At 62.7% G+C, this 15,368-nt stretch overlaps 1 protein-coding gene across 1 annotated transcript; it reads right to left on the minus strand.

Annotated features, from left to right (window-relative positions):
* Positions 1-631: 631 nt before the first annotated feature.
* Positions 632-11,397, minus strand: RASD2 (RASD family member 2). The gene is made up of 3 exons (XM_037513657.2): positions 11,306-11,397; positions 6,353-6,632; positions 632-3,056 (listed from the first exon to the last, which is right to left on the minus strand). Exons 2-3 carry the CDS (start codon positions 6,621-6,623, stop codon positions 2,527-2,529), a joined length of 801 nt encoding a protein of 266 aa, XP_037369554.1. The 5' UTR covers positions 6,624-6,632; positions 11,306-11,397; the 3' UTR covers positions 632-2,526.
* Between the last annotated feature and the right edge of the window lie 3,971 nt (positions 11,398-15,368).

A 15,368-nucleotide genomic window follows, 5' to 3' on the forward strand; every position in this document is an offset into this window, starting at 1 on the left:
CCGGCCCGTCCTGCCTCACTCCACACGAGGGCACGCTCGCTGGTCCAGCGCTCAGCAAGCCCTGTCTGGAGGTGCCCTCAGCGCTGACCGCTGACACGCATAGGGGCCCCGTCTCGGCGAGGGGCTGCCCGCGGGGGACAGTGGGGGTGGGAATCCATCATGGGGGCTGCCCTGGGCAACGGAGGGAGCTCACTGGTGTCCCGGGCCTACACCCACAAAATGCAAGTAGCATGTCAAGCCCCACCCCCGTCATCAATCTCGACAACCGAAAATGTCTCCATTGTCCAAATGTTCCAGGGGGGTGAAATCACGCTCCTGGAACCACGTGGGGTGACAGTCCACAGGGGGCCTGTCTGACCAGGGCACCCCTCCAGAGGCGCAGACAACTCGTCACCCTCCTAAGGCCCAGAAGGGCCAGGGGAAGGGCACAACCTCCTATCTTGGGGTTTTATTCCCTCCCCATCCCCCATACACATAACCTTCAATGCCCATTCAGCGCTGACTGGCAGGCAAGGGCCCCAGGCCGCTGTGATTTGGGGGGGCAAAGTCCAGCTTGGGTTGGGGTTGGGGGGCCGGTGAGGAAACACAGAAAGCACATAAGGTCAAGGACACAGCTTAGAAACAAACCCACTTTAATCGGTAGTATACAGAGCTCCGGGGGAGGGGTCTTGACCAGGTGAGACCAGGCCTCACACCTGTCCTGGCCCAGTACCTGGTCTGCGTGGAGGATTCAGGCTGCAGCAGGGCAGGGGTTGGGGGGGGCACAGAAGCAGGATCAGAGCAGCGTCTCTGAGCGGCAGGCACCAGGGGTGTGGGGTCTGCAGAGCATGTGTGTATCCGTGTTCACGTGTGCGCACATGTGTGACATGGGCACAATGCACACAGAACCTCCAGGAGCCCTCAAAGACCAGCGGCAGGAGAGGGTCAGGAAGAGGACGCCTCCGTCCCGAAGGCCCTGGGGCTGGGGGAGCATCGGGAGCAGGGGCTCGTCAAGGCCCCGAAGGCCCAGCCCTGACCCTGCTTCGCCACTCACAGACTTGCTGTGTGACCTGAGGCGAGTTACTTACCCTCTCTGGGTAAAAGTCACTAAACAATCACTGAGGTTGCTTATGGCCCTAAACTTCAATATTTTTAAAGAGATTAAATTATAAAAACACTTTTGTGAAGAGTGAATGACAAGGCCTTTGGTCTATAGGTTCAAATCCCACTGAGCCTGGCACCCAGATAAGCCGATCCCGGGCATGAGAGAAACCCACGGGGAGCTTTCTTCACCCACCTCTCCCGAGCTCAGCCCTGGCTCCCAGCTGCTCCCCCCAGCTCCCCTCAGCTGTGCGAGCAGAAGGCAGTGGGACGGCAGGGGCAGGTAGAGGGGGGTCAAGGACAGCGGCCAGGGCTGGAGAGACCCAGCCTTGGGGCGTAAAGTGCATGCTCACCCTCTTTGTTTCCTAGCGCACAGTGGACCCAGCACCCAGCAGGTGCCCAATAAATGCTTGAGGAACTAGCACAGTGGAGGACAGCGGGTTCCAGGGGGGAGCTCTGCCCTGAACTAGCTAGAGACAGGGCGGGGCCAGGGCTGGGCCAGGACAGGTCACCTTCCCCTTCAGTCTCCTCTGTGAGATGCAGCCGGAGGGGCAGCCAGGGCCCCCTGTCCTGCCCGTGCAGCTCCCGCGGCGGGCAGCGTCCAGCTGCAGACAGGCAGGGGGACCACGTCTGGGAGTGGGGGGGTCGGTGTCCCCAGCAGAGGCTGCAGATCCAAAAGGGGCGGGGGCCTGGCCGACGAAGGGTCACTAGGCTTTTACAGTACGACGATTTCCATTTCTACAGCTACACACGACATGGGAACAGCTGCAACGACAAAGCATAACCTGCAGACGAGAAGAGCCAGGAGAGGAGGCTGAGGCGCGTGGGCCGAGGGGACGTGGTCCGGGGGATGGTGGTCGTGCCCGCTTCCAGCACAGACTCCCTTGGCTCCGTCGGGACAGGGGGAGGCCCCTTGGGGGTGGTGGCAGAAGAGCTGAACCAAAGAGCAAGAATTCAGGATGGGGGAAGGGCCAAGATCTCCCAGCTGCCTCCTAAGCCAAGCAGGGTGCACACCAGGACACAGAGCACGACCCCACCTTGCTCCGAGCATCCTGATTTCATCCTGTGACTGTCCCAGGAGCTCCCATGGGATGCAGGGCTCCAGGCCCCTCCAGCATCAGCTTTTCTTGCACATATAGATAGGAAGGGCCCCGGTCCCTCTTAAGTCCAGATGTCTCCCATCTTCGTCTCCTGCCCTGCAGAGATCTACCCCCCTCGGAGGAGGAGCTGAAACCTGGGGGAGCTGCAACGGTGGGGGAGGGATCAGAGGAGACTGGCAGGAGGGCAGGAGGAGGTCCGGGGGCAGAGGCTGGGGTCCTGCAGTCTGGCACCGAAGGTCATGGAACAAGACTGCCCTTGGGGTGTCGTTGGGGGACGCAAGCAGCGGGCACCGGGCCGCCTCCCGTAAGGCACTGCCCAAAGGCCCACCCCAGCGCCCCCTCCCGCTCACTGGATGGTGCATTTGTCCCGCTCGCGGGCCTGGCCCTCCCGGAGGACCTTGGCCTTGATGTACTTGAGGTCGCTGTTGACGCTGGGGCGGCGGGCGAAGGGCGAGACCATGCCGTAGGCGTCCATGTCCTTGACGCGGCGCATGCAGAAGGGCCGGGGGTGGAAGGCGTCGCCGTACTGCACGGAGATCTTGCGGTGCAGTGCGGGGCTCATCTCGTGCGGCAGCTTGGCCATGCTGAACAGCACGTAGAACATCTCGTCCACGTTGGTGTTCTTCTTGGCCGACACCTCGAAGTAGGCGCAGTTCTCGTCGCCGGACACCAGCAGCTCGGCCTCGGTGGTGGCCACCTGGCGGCACAGCTCGCCGTGGTCATTCTTGTTGCCGCAGATGACCATGGGCAGCTCCGCCGCCTCCTTGGTCTTGTTCTTCAGGCAGGACTTGACCTCCAGGATCTGCTTCTGAAGCCGCTTGACCTCGTCAAAGGATTCCCGGTTGTCCAGGCTGAACACCAGGATGAAGACGTCGCCTGCAGGGAGAGAGGGCCCGGGCGGTGAGTCTGCAGGCTGCTCCTGACCAGACCCTGGAGCTGACATCTAGGGGTGCAGCGAGCCCTTCTCGTGGCCTAACCGCCCCCAGTACCCCACAGCAGCTTGTGGAGGGGTGGCTGGTGTCCCCCCTTATCTGAACCAAGAGACTGAGGCCAGAGGGTTCAATCCCCTGATGGAGGTTACGCCTGTATGGGGCAGAGCCTGGTTTCAAGACAATTAATTCACCCTACGTTTCCCTGCAGGGCTGGAGACAGCTTGCCTGCGTGAGTGGGTGAGTGGACTGCATTAGAATAACAATACACACATCCGTGCCCTGTCTTGCTCGGTGCACGTCCCCAGGGCCTGGACACACAGCAGGAGCCCAGGAGCTGGATGGGCAGACCTAGGCTCCAGCGGCCTCCTCCATTACTCGCCACCAGCCTGGGGCAGCTTAGTTCTCCCTCCACCCCCGCGGATCAAGCCCTGCCTGGAGGGGTGACTTGGAGCAGGGCAGGGGACCACGGCCATAGCAAGAGCTCAGGGGTCTCAGGGATCACCGTGACCACGTGGACACGCCACCGTGAGAGCCCATGGGGCCAGGTGCTTCAGGACCATTTTTTCTCCTTTGACTCATCTGTGAGGAGCTTTCCTAACCTGCACGTTACAGGCGAGCAGCTGCTCAGCACGGGGAAGCCACCGCCCGAGATCACACACCTCCAGCGGGCCCAGCGCTGTCCTCACCTGGCAGAGCCCGGCACACAGGAGGTGTCCTCTGCTTCCCAAACACGCCAGGGCTGGGGAAGTAAAAACAAGCCTCCCAGGCCCGCCCTGGCCCTCCACAACCTGCTGCACCTGTCGAGACAGGCACTGAGTCTGAACCGGGGACCATGTGGAGGGGGCGCAGCGGCAGGAAGGGTGGGAGAGGCCGGTGCCATCACCCCAAGCACAGGTCCTGATTCCTCCATCACACGCTCGCGTTGAAAGCACTTTCCTTACTCTGGCTTAAGCCCTTAAGAACCTGCAGTGAGCTACAGAGCCCCCACTTTTATAGACCAGAAAACGGAGGTTCAGAGGCGTCAGTGACTTGAGAGGAGACTCAATCCCCATTTGTTCTGTCTCGTCCCCCCAAGCCCTCAGAGCACACCACTGCCCCCACCCCAGAGCACATCCCACATTCAGAATGGAGCTCCGGACACAGGTGCACTCTGAACAGTGAGCTCGGAGCCTAGGGTGACTCCGCCCTGCCCTTGTCTCCCAGCGCCCAGCCACGGTGGTGTTCACCAGGCCGGCTGGCTGGGGTGGCAGGGGATGGATGATGGTGGAGCTGTTTAGAAAGGCTCTTGCCACGCAGTGCCAACCTGGTCATTGTTTCGACTCCGGCTGCCAAGACCCCGTCCCGCTAGGTTAATCCTTGGCCTCTAGGGACTCGGTGGCCTTGGCATACTCAAATGCAAGACTGCAGATGCCAAGCCCCAGAGAGGGCTGGCTGGCAGCTGGGAGGAGTCTGGCGGTGGAATTAATGGCTTTCAGAATTTCCTGCACGCCAGCACCAGGCTGGAAAATGAGGCACGGGTTGGTGAGTGAGAAAAGCCAGCAGACAGATGTGCTCAGAATGATGGGTGACTTAGAAGGAGACAGACAAAAGGGCCCTCTGTGATGAGGACAGGAGTGAGCATGTCATCGTGTCTGGGGAAGGTCAGGAGAGTCCCAGCAGACTTTGGGGTGGCCCCCCCTGGGACAGGGCAAGAGCCTGGCACTGGGGGCAGGGGTGAGGGGGGCATTTGGGCCTTATCTATATGCTTGAAGGAGGGTGTGTCTATCTTTTATTCATGCGATTAAAGACTGATTTTGGAACACGCATGTGGCCCCTCCTCCACCTCTTTCTCCCTCTGCTGCTGGCCTTATCTGTGGGTCCCCAAGGCAGGGAGAGCTGGCATCCCACAGTGCCCACTGTGGACTACAGCAACCCCCGCCCCCAGCACTCTCCTGCAGTCCTGGAAGCCACACGGGTGCGGCTGGGGGACACGGGTGCGGCTGGGGCACCAAGCTTCAGAGCCAGGGCTCAAGCAGGCCTGCCAGGGCCCCTTCTCACTGCGCACTCCCTCTCCGAAATGTGGGGTTGGGTGGGGGGTGGGGTTCTGATCGCCATCAGGGTCAGATGGTCAACAAGGACCAGGGTCTTAGCTGGGGCACGGGGGAACAGAGGCCAGGGTGCGGGTTCCTGATGGAGCAATTTCTCCTGAGATCACCCCACAGGTGATCTCAGCTGCAGCTGCCTGCGGCCCCGTGCTCACCCCCTCCTGCCTCACCGTGCCCCGGATGGGAAGGCAGGACTGGGAGTGGCCTGCCCGGCTGCAGCAGCCACATGGTAAGTGCTGGTTCCACCTCAGACCCCAATATTTATCGAGCACATATTAGCAGCTCAACAGACACCTTCCAAATATTAACTCACTTAATTTCCACAAGGACCTGTGGGGTGAGCGCTGATGTGACGCCAATTTACAGATGGGAAAACTGAGACGCAAGAGATGAAGGCACAAAGCCAGAGGTGCAGAAGCAGGAGCAGCAGAAGCAGGCGCATGCCAGGCCAACCCGGCTCTGGGCCTGGGCAGCTGGCACGAACCTGCCCGGGTAATGCGAACGGTGGCAGCCCCCATCCCCACCTGCCCGAGTCCCCGCCACCTCCTCTCCCTCCCCACCACTCCCAGCAGGGCAGAGAGGCTACAGGAGAACTCCCCTCTGGCACCAGGGCCAGCCCGCCGACTGCCAGCTGCACTAGCACCTGGAGGAACTTAACCTTGTTGGGCCCCAGCTTCCCCACTCCTAAAATGGAAGCAAACAACTACCTCCTGGGTTAGTTGCAAGGATTAAATAAACACATGCCGAGCTGGAGGAACGGGCCGGGCACATGGCTGCTGCCATCATCATCACTGCTATTATTTCCAGACCCCTAGCATGGGCCCCCCACCTTCCCTCTGGCTGACTGGCACCCAGGTATCCTGCCCTGACCTCTCTGAGAGGTGGCAAAGGCCTGGGGTGTCAGCAGAACCGGATGACCCCGGGCCCTGGGTGCTGCTGGGTCACCTCCCAGAGGAGGCCACAACCCCGACACCGCCTGTCTCGGGAAGGCGCACCAGCAGCTAGGAGAAGTCCGCCAGACCGGGCAGCATGGAATCTGGGCCCCAGACACTGTCCGCTGGGCCCACGCAGAGGCACCTCTCTGAGCCTCCCGGTCAAGGGCTCCTTGCCGAGCTCCCCACCCACGTCTCCAGTCCCTGGCCCACACGGCACCCACCTGTGAGGATGGACAGCCTGCGCATGGCGGGGAAGGGGTGGTTGCCGGACGTGTCCAGGATGTCCAGCTGGTACATGTCGCCACGGATGTTGTAGACCTTGCGGTGGAAGTCCTCGATGGTCGGCGTGTACTGGTCCTCGAAGCGCCCGTTGAGGAAGCGGGACACGATGGAGCTCTTGCCCACGCGCGAGGCGCCCAGCACCACCATGCGGTAGGAGTTCTTGGCCGGCACGCTGAGCGTGCAGTTGCCGCTGGACAAGGTCTTCATCATGGCTCGGGGCTGGCGGGACAGAGGGCGGGAGCAGGGTCAGGGGGCCCGGTCCCCGCCCCTGGCTGGAGGCCTCTGTCAGCGCCCCGGTTTCTGCCCCTAAACTGGGAACGTGGCACCGGGACTCTCAAGGGCCTGGTCTTGTGCCCACCCGCCCACTCACACCCCCTCTCACATCTCCTCCGTTCCCCCAATCACCCCCACTTCCCTCTTCTCCTCACTCACCCCAGCTCAGGCCTGCTGGGGAGCCAGTCCCCCCTCACCGCTCACTCCTGACTGCTCCTGGGCACGGAGTGTGACTCCTGGACTCATTTTCCTCATCTATAAAATGGGCTCGAGGCTCGGCTTTGTACGGGCTCAGTGGCGGGGCGAGACCTCAGAAATCCGGCTCTGAGAACTGAGCTCTCCCCTGGTCCAGGCAGCCCCACCCCCAGCACCTCTGTCTCCCCAGGAGCCTGCCGCTGGCTTCTCTCTTTCTTTTTTTAATGATAAATTGTACTTCAGTAAAGTTAAAATTATGGCTTTTTAAAAGACACCCAAAAGAAAATGGAAATGTATATAATGTCATCATGCAAAAGGACTTGAGTAAAAAAGGGAAAATGCAGAGACAAGTCAGAGAATGAAAAAAAAAAAATCTTTTCAGCCATAACAACTCACAGATAAAAGACTTCCATCTTGGGGACATAAAGAACTCTTAAAACCTAAAAATAAAATCTCCATGAAAATTGGACAAAGGCTTGGTTTACGGCATGAGTTCCCCTCAGGCAGCATTTCAGGGCAGGGGTGATGCAGCCCCTCGGGCCGCCCAGAAGAAGGGATAGTCCGTGTCCAGGCCATACCCAGGGTCTGGGGCCGCCCGGCTATTTCTACACCCCCGGCCCACCAGGACTTCTAAAGAAATGACCCGCGGCAGCTCAAGCGCCCCTCTTCTCTCCAAGGGTTTATCAGAACTTTCGAGCGAGTGTCTGGTCTTGCGGAAGAGCTGGAAATGTATCCAAGCTCTGAACCCAAGTGGACACCAGCAAACCTCCAGGGCCTCTACTAGGCCACCCCAAGGCCATTCACAGCTCAGGCCACCCTCCTTCCTCATCGAGCACCCAGTAGCCCCTGGCCGTCACTGCTGAGACCTGCCTCCTTCACTCCTGCCAGCCCTGCTCCCAGAACACACTCCCCTTCATGTTTCAGGGTCTGGCTCAGATGCCACCTCCTTCTGCCCCCAGCCTCTCCCCCAGCAGGAAGCCCCGCTCTCTCCAGAGAACCGCAGTGGGTACAGGCCTGCTGACATGCCAGCCCCTCTGCCCTCGGCGGCCTCCGGGGGTCGTGCGGGAGGGACACCGCACGAGGCGTCCAACGGGGCGGGAAGACAAGCTTGTCTTTGTGAGGCCTGTGTGCTCAGGGAAGGCAGAGTTTGTCCATTTGTGAAAAGGGCCGTATGTGCTCAGTAGGCGACCGGCCCCCGGCCCGGGGCGCCCCAGGTCAGTTGTCCGGAGTGCCGCACCTGTTTAGCTCGCGCTGTCCGCATCTGCCGTGATGCCAAGAGACCTGAGGCGGACAAGCCGCCTGTGCAGTCTCCAGCTCCCACCCCACGAGGGCACTCAGCACCGCACCTGCTCACCCTGCCCCAGAGCTGCTGGGCAGTGGACACCAAGACACCTTCTGAAAAAGCCCTGATTGGTAGCGTCTGTCCACCTGCAGGGCCAGTTCCCAGCACCTGATGACCTCAGTGGGTGAACTGCCGGGGGCACACACACACGGAGAGCCCTTGCCGCTGACCCTGGGCCTGGAGCCATATGGACAGTTGGCCTGGAGCCATGAGGACAATTGCCACCCACCCAGCCCAGACCAGGTGCCAAGCGCTGTGCTGAGTATAGAACAAAAACAAGAGCTGGCATTGATCCTGCATCACACACGCCAGAGAGTCCTCAGGGCAGGATCCATCTTAGCCCTTCATCTCTCGGTAGCCTCGGCAGGTAAGTGGAGCTCCCCCAATTCACGGATGAGGAGGGTGAAGCAGAGGAGTTTTGTAACTGGCCTGTTGCATGCTCAGTAACCAGTAAGGGAGGGATCTGCCCCAGCAATCTGCCCCTTACTGTGGACTCTGCCCCCCACCGCCCTGCAAGGTGCTTATGAGCTTCCCCTTTCACAAAGACCTGGCCCACGCAGTTATTAAGGAGCCAGGACTGTGACTCCAAAACAAAGACACCCTCCCTACCCGGCCCCCCAACCCAGTGCACTCCTGGTGCCATCTTTGACCTTATCCACAGGACTGCAATGCCAAGTATACAGCAGGTGCTCAGTAAGTGCTCCATGGATGAATGAAGCAAATGGCTCTCCTTCCTCCACCCCCACCATCCTGGCTGGCCCAGGGCTGTGCTGAGAAGGTTTTGGGGGCCTATGCAGGCCTGGGGGTGGGGAGTGAGACCAACAGCAGTGGCCCCTTCTTAGTCTCCTCCAGCCTGGGTCTTCAGTGGAGAAGACTGATTTGAGGGTTCACACTATGCCAGCCCCGTGCCCCCAAGTCCCTCTCGAGGTGCTGGACTCTGGTGGTGACCTGTCTAGACAGCAAGGGAAGGAAGCCCGGGACGTTTGCTCCATCAATGCCTGTCCTGGTCTCTAGCCCAGAGCCCCTGGCACAGAAGTGCTAACATCAGTGACTGAGGAACCCAAGGAAGTCAGAGAGGAGGGAACGAGACAGGGCGTCAGGCAGGGGTGAAGGGGGGGAAACACATGGCTTTCTTGTCCAGGGAAGACTGTCTTCACATGGCCCCAGCCACGTGGGGCTGTGTGCGGTGCAGACACCTGGACGCCAGGTGACAGCAGCTCCCCGGGCTCCGCCTCCCGCCCCCACACCTTCCCTCCCTCCTGCTCCCCCAGAGGAGGCCCCGTGGGCAGGCTGGGAGCAGCCACGTTGCTCCTCTGCTTACTGCCCGCTCCCTCTCCACCCTCCTCGGGCTGATCCCACTGGCTGATCCCACTGGCGGCAAAGTGTAACCCTGGAGACCCGGGAGGGGTCCACGGGCAGTGACTCCTGGCTGATCCCACCCCAGGGTACTTGGGAGGTGGAACACCCCAAAGCAGAGGCGAGGGCCCCCTCCTGGAGGAGCAGGAGCCACGGGGGCAGCTCCCAGCCAAAGGCTTCATCGAGGCAGCGGGACCACCATGACCACTGGGCCGACAGGAACACTGAGGCTGGAGAGGTTGAGTCCCAGCCCCGGCTCCTGCAGACGACTGGCCGGCTCAAGCGCAGGATATAAGGCTCCAGAGCCTGAGCTGCACCTCTATAAAAACCCGCCCCGGGCCCGAATCCAGAGTCTTTTATCAAAACAGTGTCTGACTCAGTGAGGCCTCAGCAGGCAGCAGGAGGGGGTGGGGTGGGAGAAATGACCCCTGAGGTCTATTATCCTCTTCCTCCCTCTCTTTCTCCCTCCAGGCAGCTGGGGGTGGGCGCCCTGCCCAGGACTCGCCCCCAGAGCCAAGCCAGCTCCCAGCAAATGCATCTGTAGACTCACACCCCCATCCCCTGGCCCCCCAGCCCCTCCCCCGGGGCCTGCCTGGAAGATGGAGGGTCAGATAGGGAAGGACAGCAGGACAAGAGTGGACCCCGCACCTCTGTGGGGGAGCCCTGGACCCTGCTCCCAACCCCCGGGTCCCCCGCCCGTGCCCACACAGTACATCGGTGCACACCCCAGCCTCTCTGGACACTCGTATTCAGGCCCCAACCCCCACACAGAGGGGGGATCCTGGAGTCTTTGGGAAGCCAACTTCACCCCTTTCGGCACCTCAGGATGGTGAAAGCCAGCAGGCATCAGCCTTGGGCAGAGCAGCGCTGCCCCTGCCCAGCAGGGCAACCTTGGGCAAAGGACTGGGGCTGGGGTGGGGGACTGGTCCTCTGTCTCATGAGTAGAAACAAACCCAGTGTGACCCCAAGAGCCTGGTGTGAAGTCCAGAGGCTCCTGCCACACATCCAGGGGGTTCCTTTCTCTGTGGTAGCCAAGGGGGCAGGCAGGGCAGACCGGAGTGCAGGCAGAGGTCTTGGGGACCCCACCTTGTCCTCTCTGAGGCCAGGGGGCAGCCTGAATCCTGGGGTCCCTTCCCAGCCTGGCCTACCTCCCCTGAGGTTCTGGACAACATCCTTTGTTATTCTCCCAGGGACGGGGCAAAGGCAGGCGAGGTCAAAGTGGGCCCTTGAGAGGCAGCTGGACAAGTGAAGGCAGCACACCTTCCGGAGAAGGGAGACACCCTGGAAACTCACACAAACCCAGAAAAACAGCCCCAGGAATTCTGAATGAGGAAGGGCCTCCTCGGTGGGGTCCCCCATGAGCAGAAGTCCTCACTAGGGCTGGCGGTGGGGGGCACCAACAGGTCCCATCCCACCCCCATCCCCATCCAGGTGTGCAGGCTGCAGCCGGCTCGGGAGGGGGCTGGAGTGTTGGGGGACGGTCAGCACCTCTTCCTTCCCGGCCTCAGCTTCCTTGCACTGAAACGGGCTTTGACCAGATCTTCCCCGCGAGTGCGCCCTTGCCAAGCCTCTCCTTCCTGGGGTGAGCAGGGGCCCAGCGCCCAGCCGGACCGTGGAGGCGCAGCCTGAGTTCACCTCGACCTGCGCTTCCCCAAGCCCCCACCCAAGCTTCCCGCCTTCCCCCTGCACCGAGCGCCCCAGTTCTGCCGGGGCGTCTCTCTCCTACCTGTGAATGGCGCACGAGCCCTCTGGAGCGACTCGGAGGGCTGCCCGGGAGCGCCGGGAGGTGCGGGGAGCCGCCTGCCTCCCCGGGGCCGAGGCGGCCGAGCCTTCCAGAGCCTGCGGCGGCTCCCGGGTCACGGCGCCGGCCTCCTCCTCCTTGGCGCGGCGCGGGGCGCCGGGCGGGGCGCGGCCCGGCGAGGGAGGGCGCGAAGCCGGTGCCCCATGGGTGGCTTCTGCGGGCTCGCTGGGGCCTGGGCGCCGGGCGGGCTTCGGCTCCCCGCTGCCGGCCCTGCCCTGCCCCGACCCGGGGGACTCCTGCTGAGCCAGGTGCCCGGAGCGCGGGGCCGTCGGGTGCCGGGCCCGGCCTGGGGCTCCGGGGCTGGGGGAGGGCGCAGGGGCGACTCGGCGACTCACGGGCGGCCCTTGAGGTCTCCGGAGAGCCCTGCAGGAGCGAGCGCGCGCGTGTGCGCCCTGGGCGCACGCACCCCCGGCGGCCGACGCCGCCCTATGCGCCCGCCCCAAGGGGCTCGCTGGGGGTCGTGGGGGCCGCCCGGCTGGTCCGAGGCTGCTCCGCTCCCCGCGCTCCGCAGCTCTCCCGGCGCGCAGGGAGGCCCCTCTCCGCGAAGCGCCGCGGCGGCTGGAGGAGGAGCGGGGCGCTCGCCGCGCGTGTGGGAGGGGGCCCTGCACGCGCCCCGGCTCGCAGCTCCGCTGAGGCTGCAGGAGGCTCCTCCGCCCGCGTCACCCCTGCCGACCCCGAGGAGGCGAACTTTGCGGGGCGCTGCTGGCTCCTCCCGGCCCCCCACCGCGGGCGGCCGCCCCCCTCCCCGGGCAGGCGAGCGCGGGGTCCCCGGAGCAGCGCGCGGAGCCCGGGCTCCCGAGGGCGGCCCCGCGACTGAGGCTCAGCTCGTGCCGGGCGCCCCGGGCGAGCCTCCCTCCGGGATGGAGCGCGGCGCGCCCGCCCCTCCGCCGCCCGCGAGCCCCGTCCCGCCGCCGGCGCCCGCCTCGGCCCGAGCGGGTCCCCCGCGTCTCCCGCGCCGCCCCCCCGGCGCCCGGCCAATGCGCGCGGGCCCCGCGGCCCGGTCCCGCCCCCAGACCCGCCCACGCCCCGCCCACGCCCGGCCCGGCCCCGCCCCCCCGCCGGCGCCGCAGTCTGGCGCTCCGCGTGCCGGGGCGCGGGGGGCCGGGGCGCGGGGGGCGCGGCCGGGGCGCCGGGGGCGCGCGCCGGGGCCGGAAGGCGGCGCGGGCCCGGGAGGCTGGCGAGGGCGCGCTCACACGCACGCGCGCCGCCCCGGCCGCAGGCGCCCCGCCCGGGTCCAGCCGGCTCCCGCACCCCGCTCCTAAGCGGAGACCCCAGGTGCCCCCCAGGTGCCCGGCCTGCCCGCCCCCGGCCGCCGCCGCCCGAAGCCTCGGTGCCCGCGGGACCCCGCGAGCTGGCATATGGGGCGCGCACGTGCCGCCAGCGGGGGGGCCGCGGAGCCACCTTGGCCTCGCGGCGCCTTGATGGAAATCAGGCTGGGCGCAGGTGGGGGGGCAGCTGGGGGGGGGGGCCGCCCCGCCCCGCCGGAGCCAGGTGCCCTCGGGCCGCGCCTCGTGGCCTCGCTTCTCCCCGCCGTCTAATGAGGACCTCGGACCAGGGCAGCCCTGGGTCAGCTAATCGGGCAGCTCTAGATTCTGCTGAATATTTTCTTTTCGTTCAAGACGCACGTTCCCTCCCCTTAAACGATTTTTTTGTTGTTTTTAGAGAATCCTTGCATTACTGCCTTGAGTGGGAAACCAGGATCATTTGCCATCAATAGAAGATGAGTGAAAATAAGCAGGATGAAAAACAAAGCAAGGTTTCCACGTTCTGGCTGGACGCTGCACTGCCGAGGCTGGCGAGGTCTCCGGGGAGGGAGGCTCCTGGAGGTGTGACAGCCCTGTGAGCTCCATCCTGACTCTCCCTCCAGTCACCAGGAGGCTTGAAAGAAAAGGAAAAGACTATTCCCGCTGTGAGATTTGGTGAAGGGACTTGATACTGAGTCTGACCATATTTTGTAGCCACCAGGGCACTGTCCCTCACTTCCAGAACTCTGAACCCCCCCAGGCCTAGCCCCCCACTTCATGATAGGCATAAGGCCCTTGGGGACACCCAGCTGAGGGTTCATCTCCTTCAAGTGAGAGAGATTCTCATCAAGTCCTGCCTGTCGCCACCCAAATAATAGACCCTGGGCCAGTCAGAGGAATTCCCTGGGCCTTGCTTGAGTCACCTGTAACATGGGCGTGACGGGCCCAGAGTGATAAGTGCTAAATGGTTCGGCCTTTGAGTGTGCAAAGTGTCTTGCTATCCTTGCCCCTGCGTGGTCTGGAGAGTCTCCGGGCAGTTAACCAGAGACCACAGGCAGGAGGAGAAGGAGATGGAAAGTATAGTCCTCGCACCGCTTCATCCCTCTAACGGAGACTGAGACATCGAGGCCTGGAGGGGCTGAGGGCTGTGGCCAAGGTCACTCAGGGAGCAGGTGGCAGGATCCTAGTCCAGAGCTCTTTATCCAGACTTTGCTTCTAGGAACTAACTGGCTTCTGCCCAGGGGGCTTGTGCTCAGCCTGATGCATAGAAGCTGCGAGCCTCAAGCTGGCCTTGAACTTGGCACCAGAGGTAATCAGGGTGGCATGTTTTACCTGGCAGGCTGGCCACTCAGCCAGTCCCCCTATTCCCACCCCACAGGCAGCCAGTTTTTGACTTGATCCAGGAAACGCATCACGTGCTTTCTCAGCCGAGTCCTCTATCCTGAGTGGGTCACGCTCCACTGACCGTATCCCCATCCAAGGGGAGCTGCGTGTGGAGCTTCAGAAGCCCAGAAGACCCAGCTGCCCTATTCCTGCCCCTACGCCAGTACAGAGCGGCTGAGTCAGTAAGCCGGTGTGTGCCTGGGACTGATGCCGCGGAAGCTCCAAGTGGCAACAGTGCATCCCCCACGCATGCCCACTTTCTCACCCCCTCGTCGGCCTCACCGTCTCACCTGCACCATCTGCTGCAGCCTCCTCCCCTACTGGGCTCCCTGTCTGTCACCCCTTTCTCCCAAAACCCATAACCAACCACTTTCACCTTTTTCTAAAAATGCTACCTCTGCTCAAGAGCTTTCAGTGGCTCCCACTGCTTATAAAGCTAAACCCCTGAGCCCAGCACACAGGCCTCCAGCCCGGATCTGAGTCCCACTGTCCGCCACCGTCAGCCCTGCCTTTCAGCCCTGCAGACCTGGCCCGGGGCCCTACGGAGGCTGGACTTCCCTCCGCCAGGCCTTCGTGCAAGCTCGCCCCTCCATGTGGGATTTCTTCTTCTCTCCCTCCAAGGAATTTAACTCTGGACGTGGCAGGCACCTCTACACCGCCATCAACACGGCCTTCAAACACACCTCTCCCCACAAGCCTCCTCGCCCTGGGAGCTGTGAATCTCAGCTCCTCTGGGCTCCCATGACGACAACATGGGCCCCGCACTGTGGGTGACTGTCCTTTAAACCTTAGTTTCTTCACCTGTAAAATGGTGTTACCATAGTAGCTACCCCATGGGGTGCAGGTGAAATAAACTGTAAATCAGCTCAGGGCCGGCCGGTCCCCCGGTTCTCTGCGCTGTTGTGCGCTTGTGTTGCGGCCTCATCACACCCATCAGCATGTGAGCTCCCTGGGGTGGGGACGGAGCCTGATTCACCACTGTATTCCCACATTATTAAGGGCAGCATCTCACACATTGTGAGTTTTTAATTAATGCTTATTGAATTGTGCTCAGCCGAACTGCCTCCAAGCAGAAGGAAAGCACCAGCTCTCCTTGGAGACGAGTGGGAGGGGAGGCAGCCGCGCGAGCTGAGCTGAGTTTTGCTTAGTCCTCCGAAGGGCCCCATGGACAGGGAAGGAAACTGAGGCAGGCGAGGCTGTTCAAAGCCAGGCAACCAAGGAGAGGCTGAGCTGGGGTTTGAGAGGGATTGCTCCAAAGGGAAATAAGGCATTTCACGGCCAATGTTCCGTCACAGGCCTGGTGTCTTTTCTCGAAGAGTGATTCCTACCCCTGACCGCCTGGGAGTCGCCCCTCGGAGCTC

Source organism: Talpa occidentalis, unplaced genomic scaffold (genome assembly GCF_014898055.3).
Source record: "Talpa occidentalis isolate TD23 unplaced genomic scaffold, MPIMG_talOcc4v2.1 talOcc4.16, whole genome shotgun sequence".
Lineage (NCBI taxonomy): Eukaryota > Metazoa > Chordata > Mammalia > Eulipotyphla > Talpidae > Talpa > Talpa occidentalis.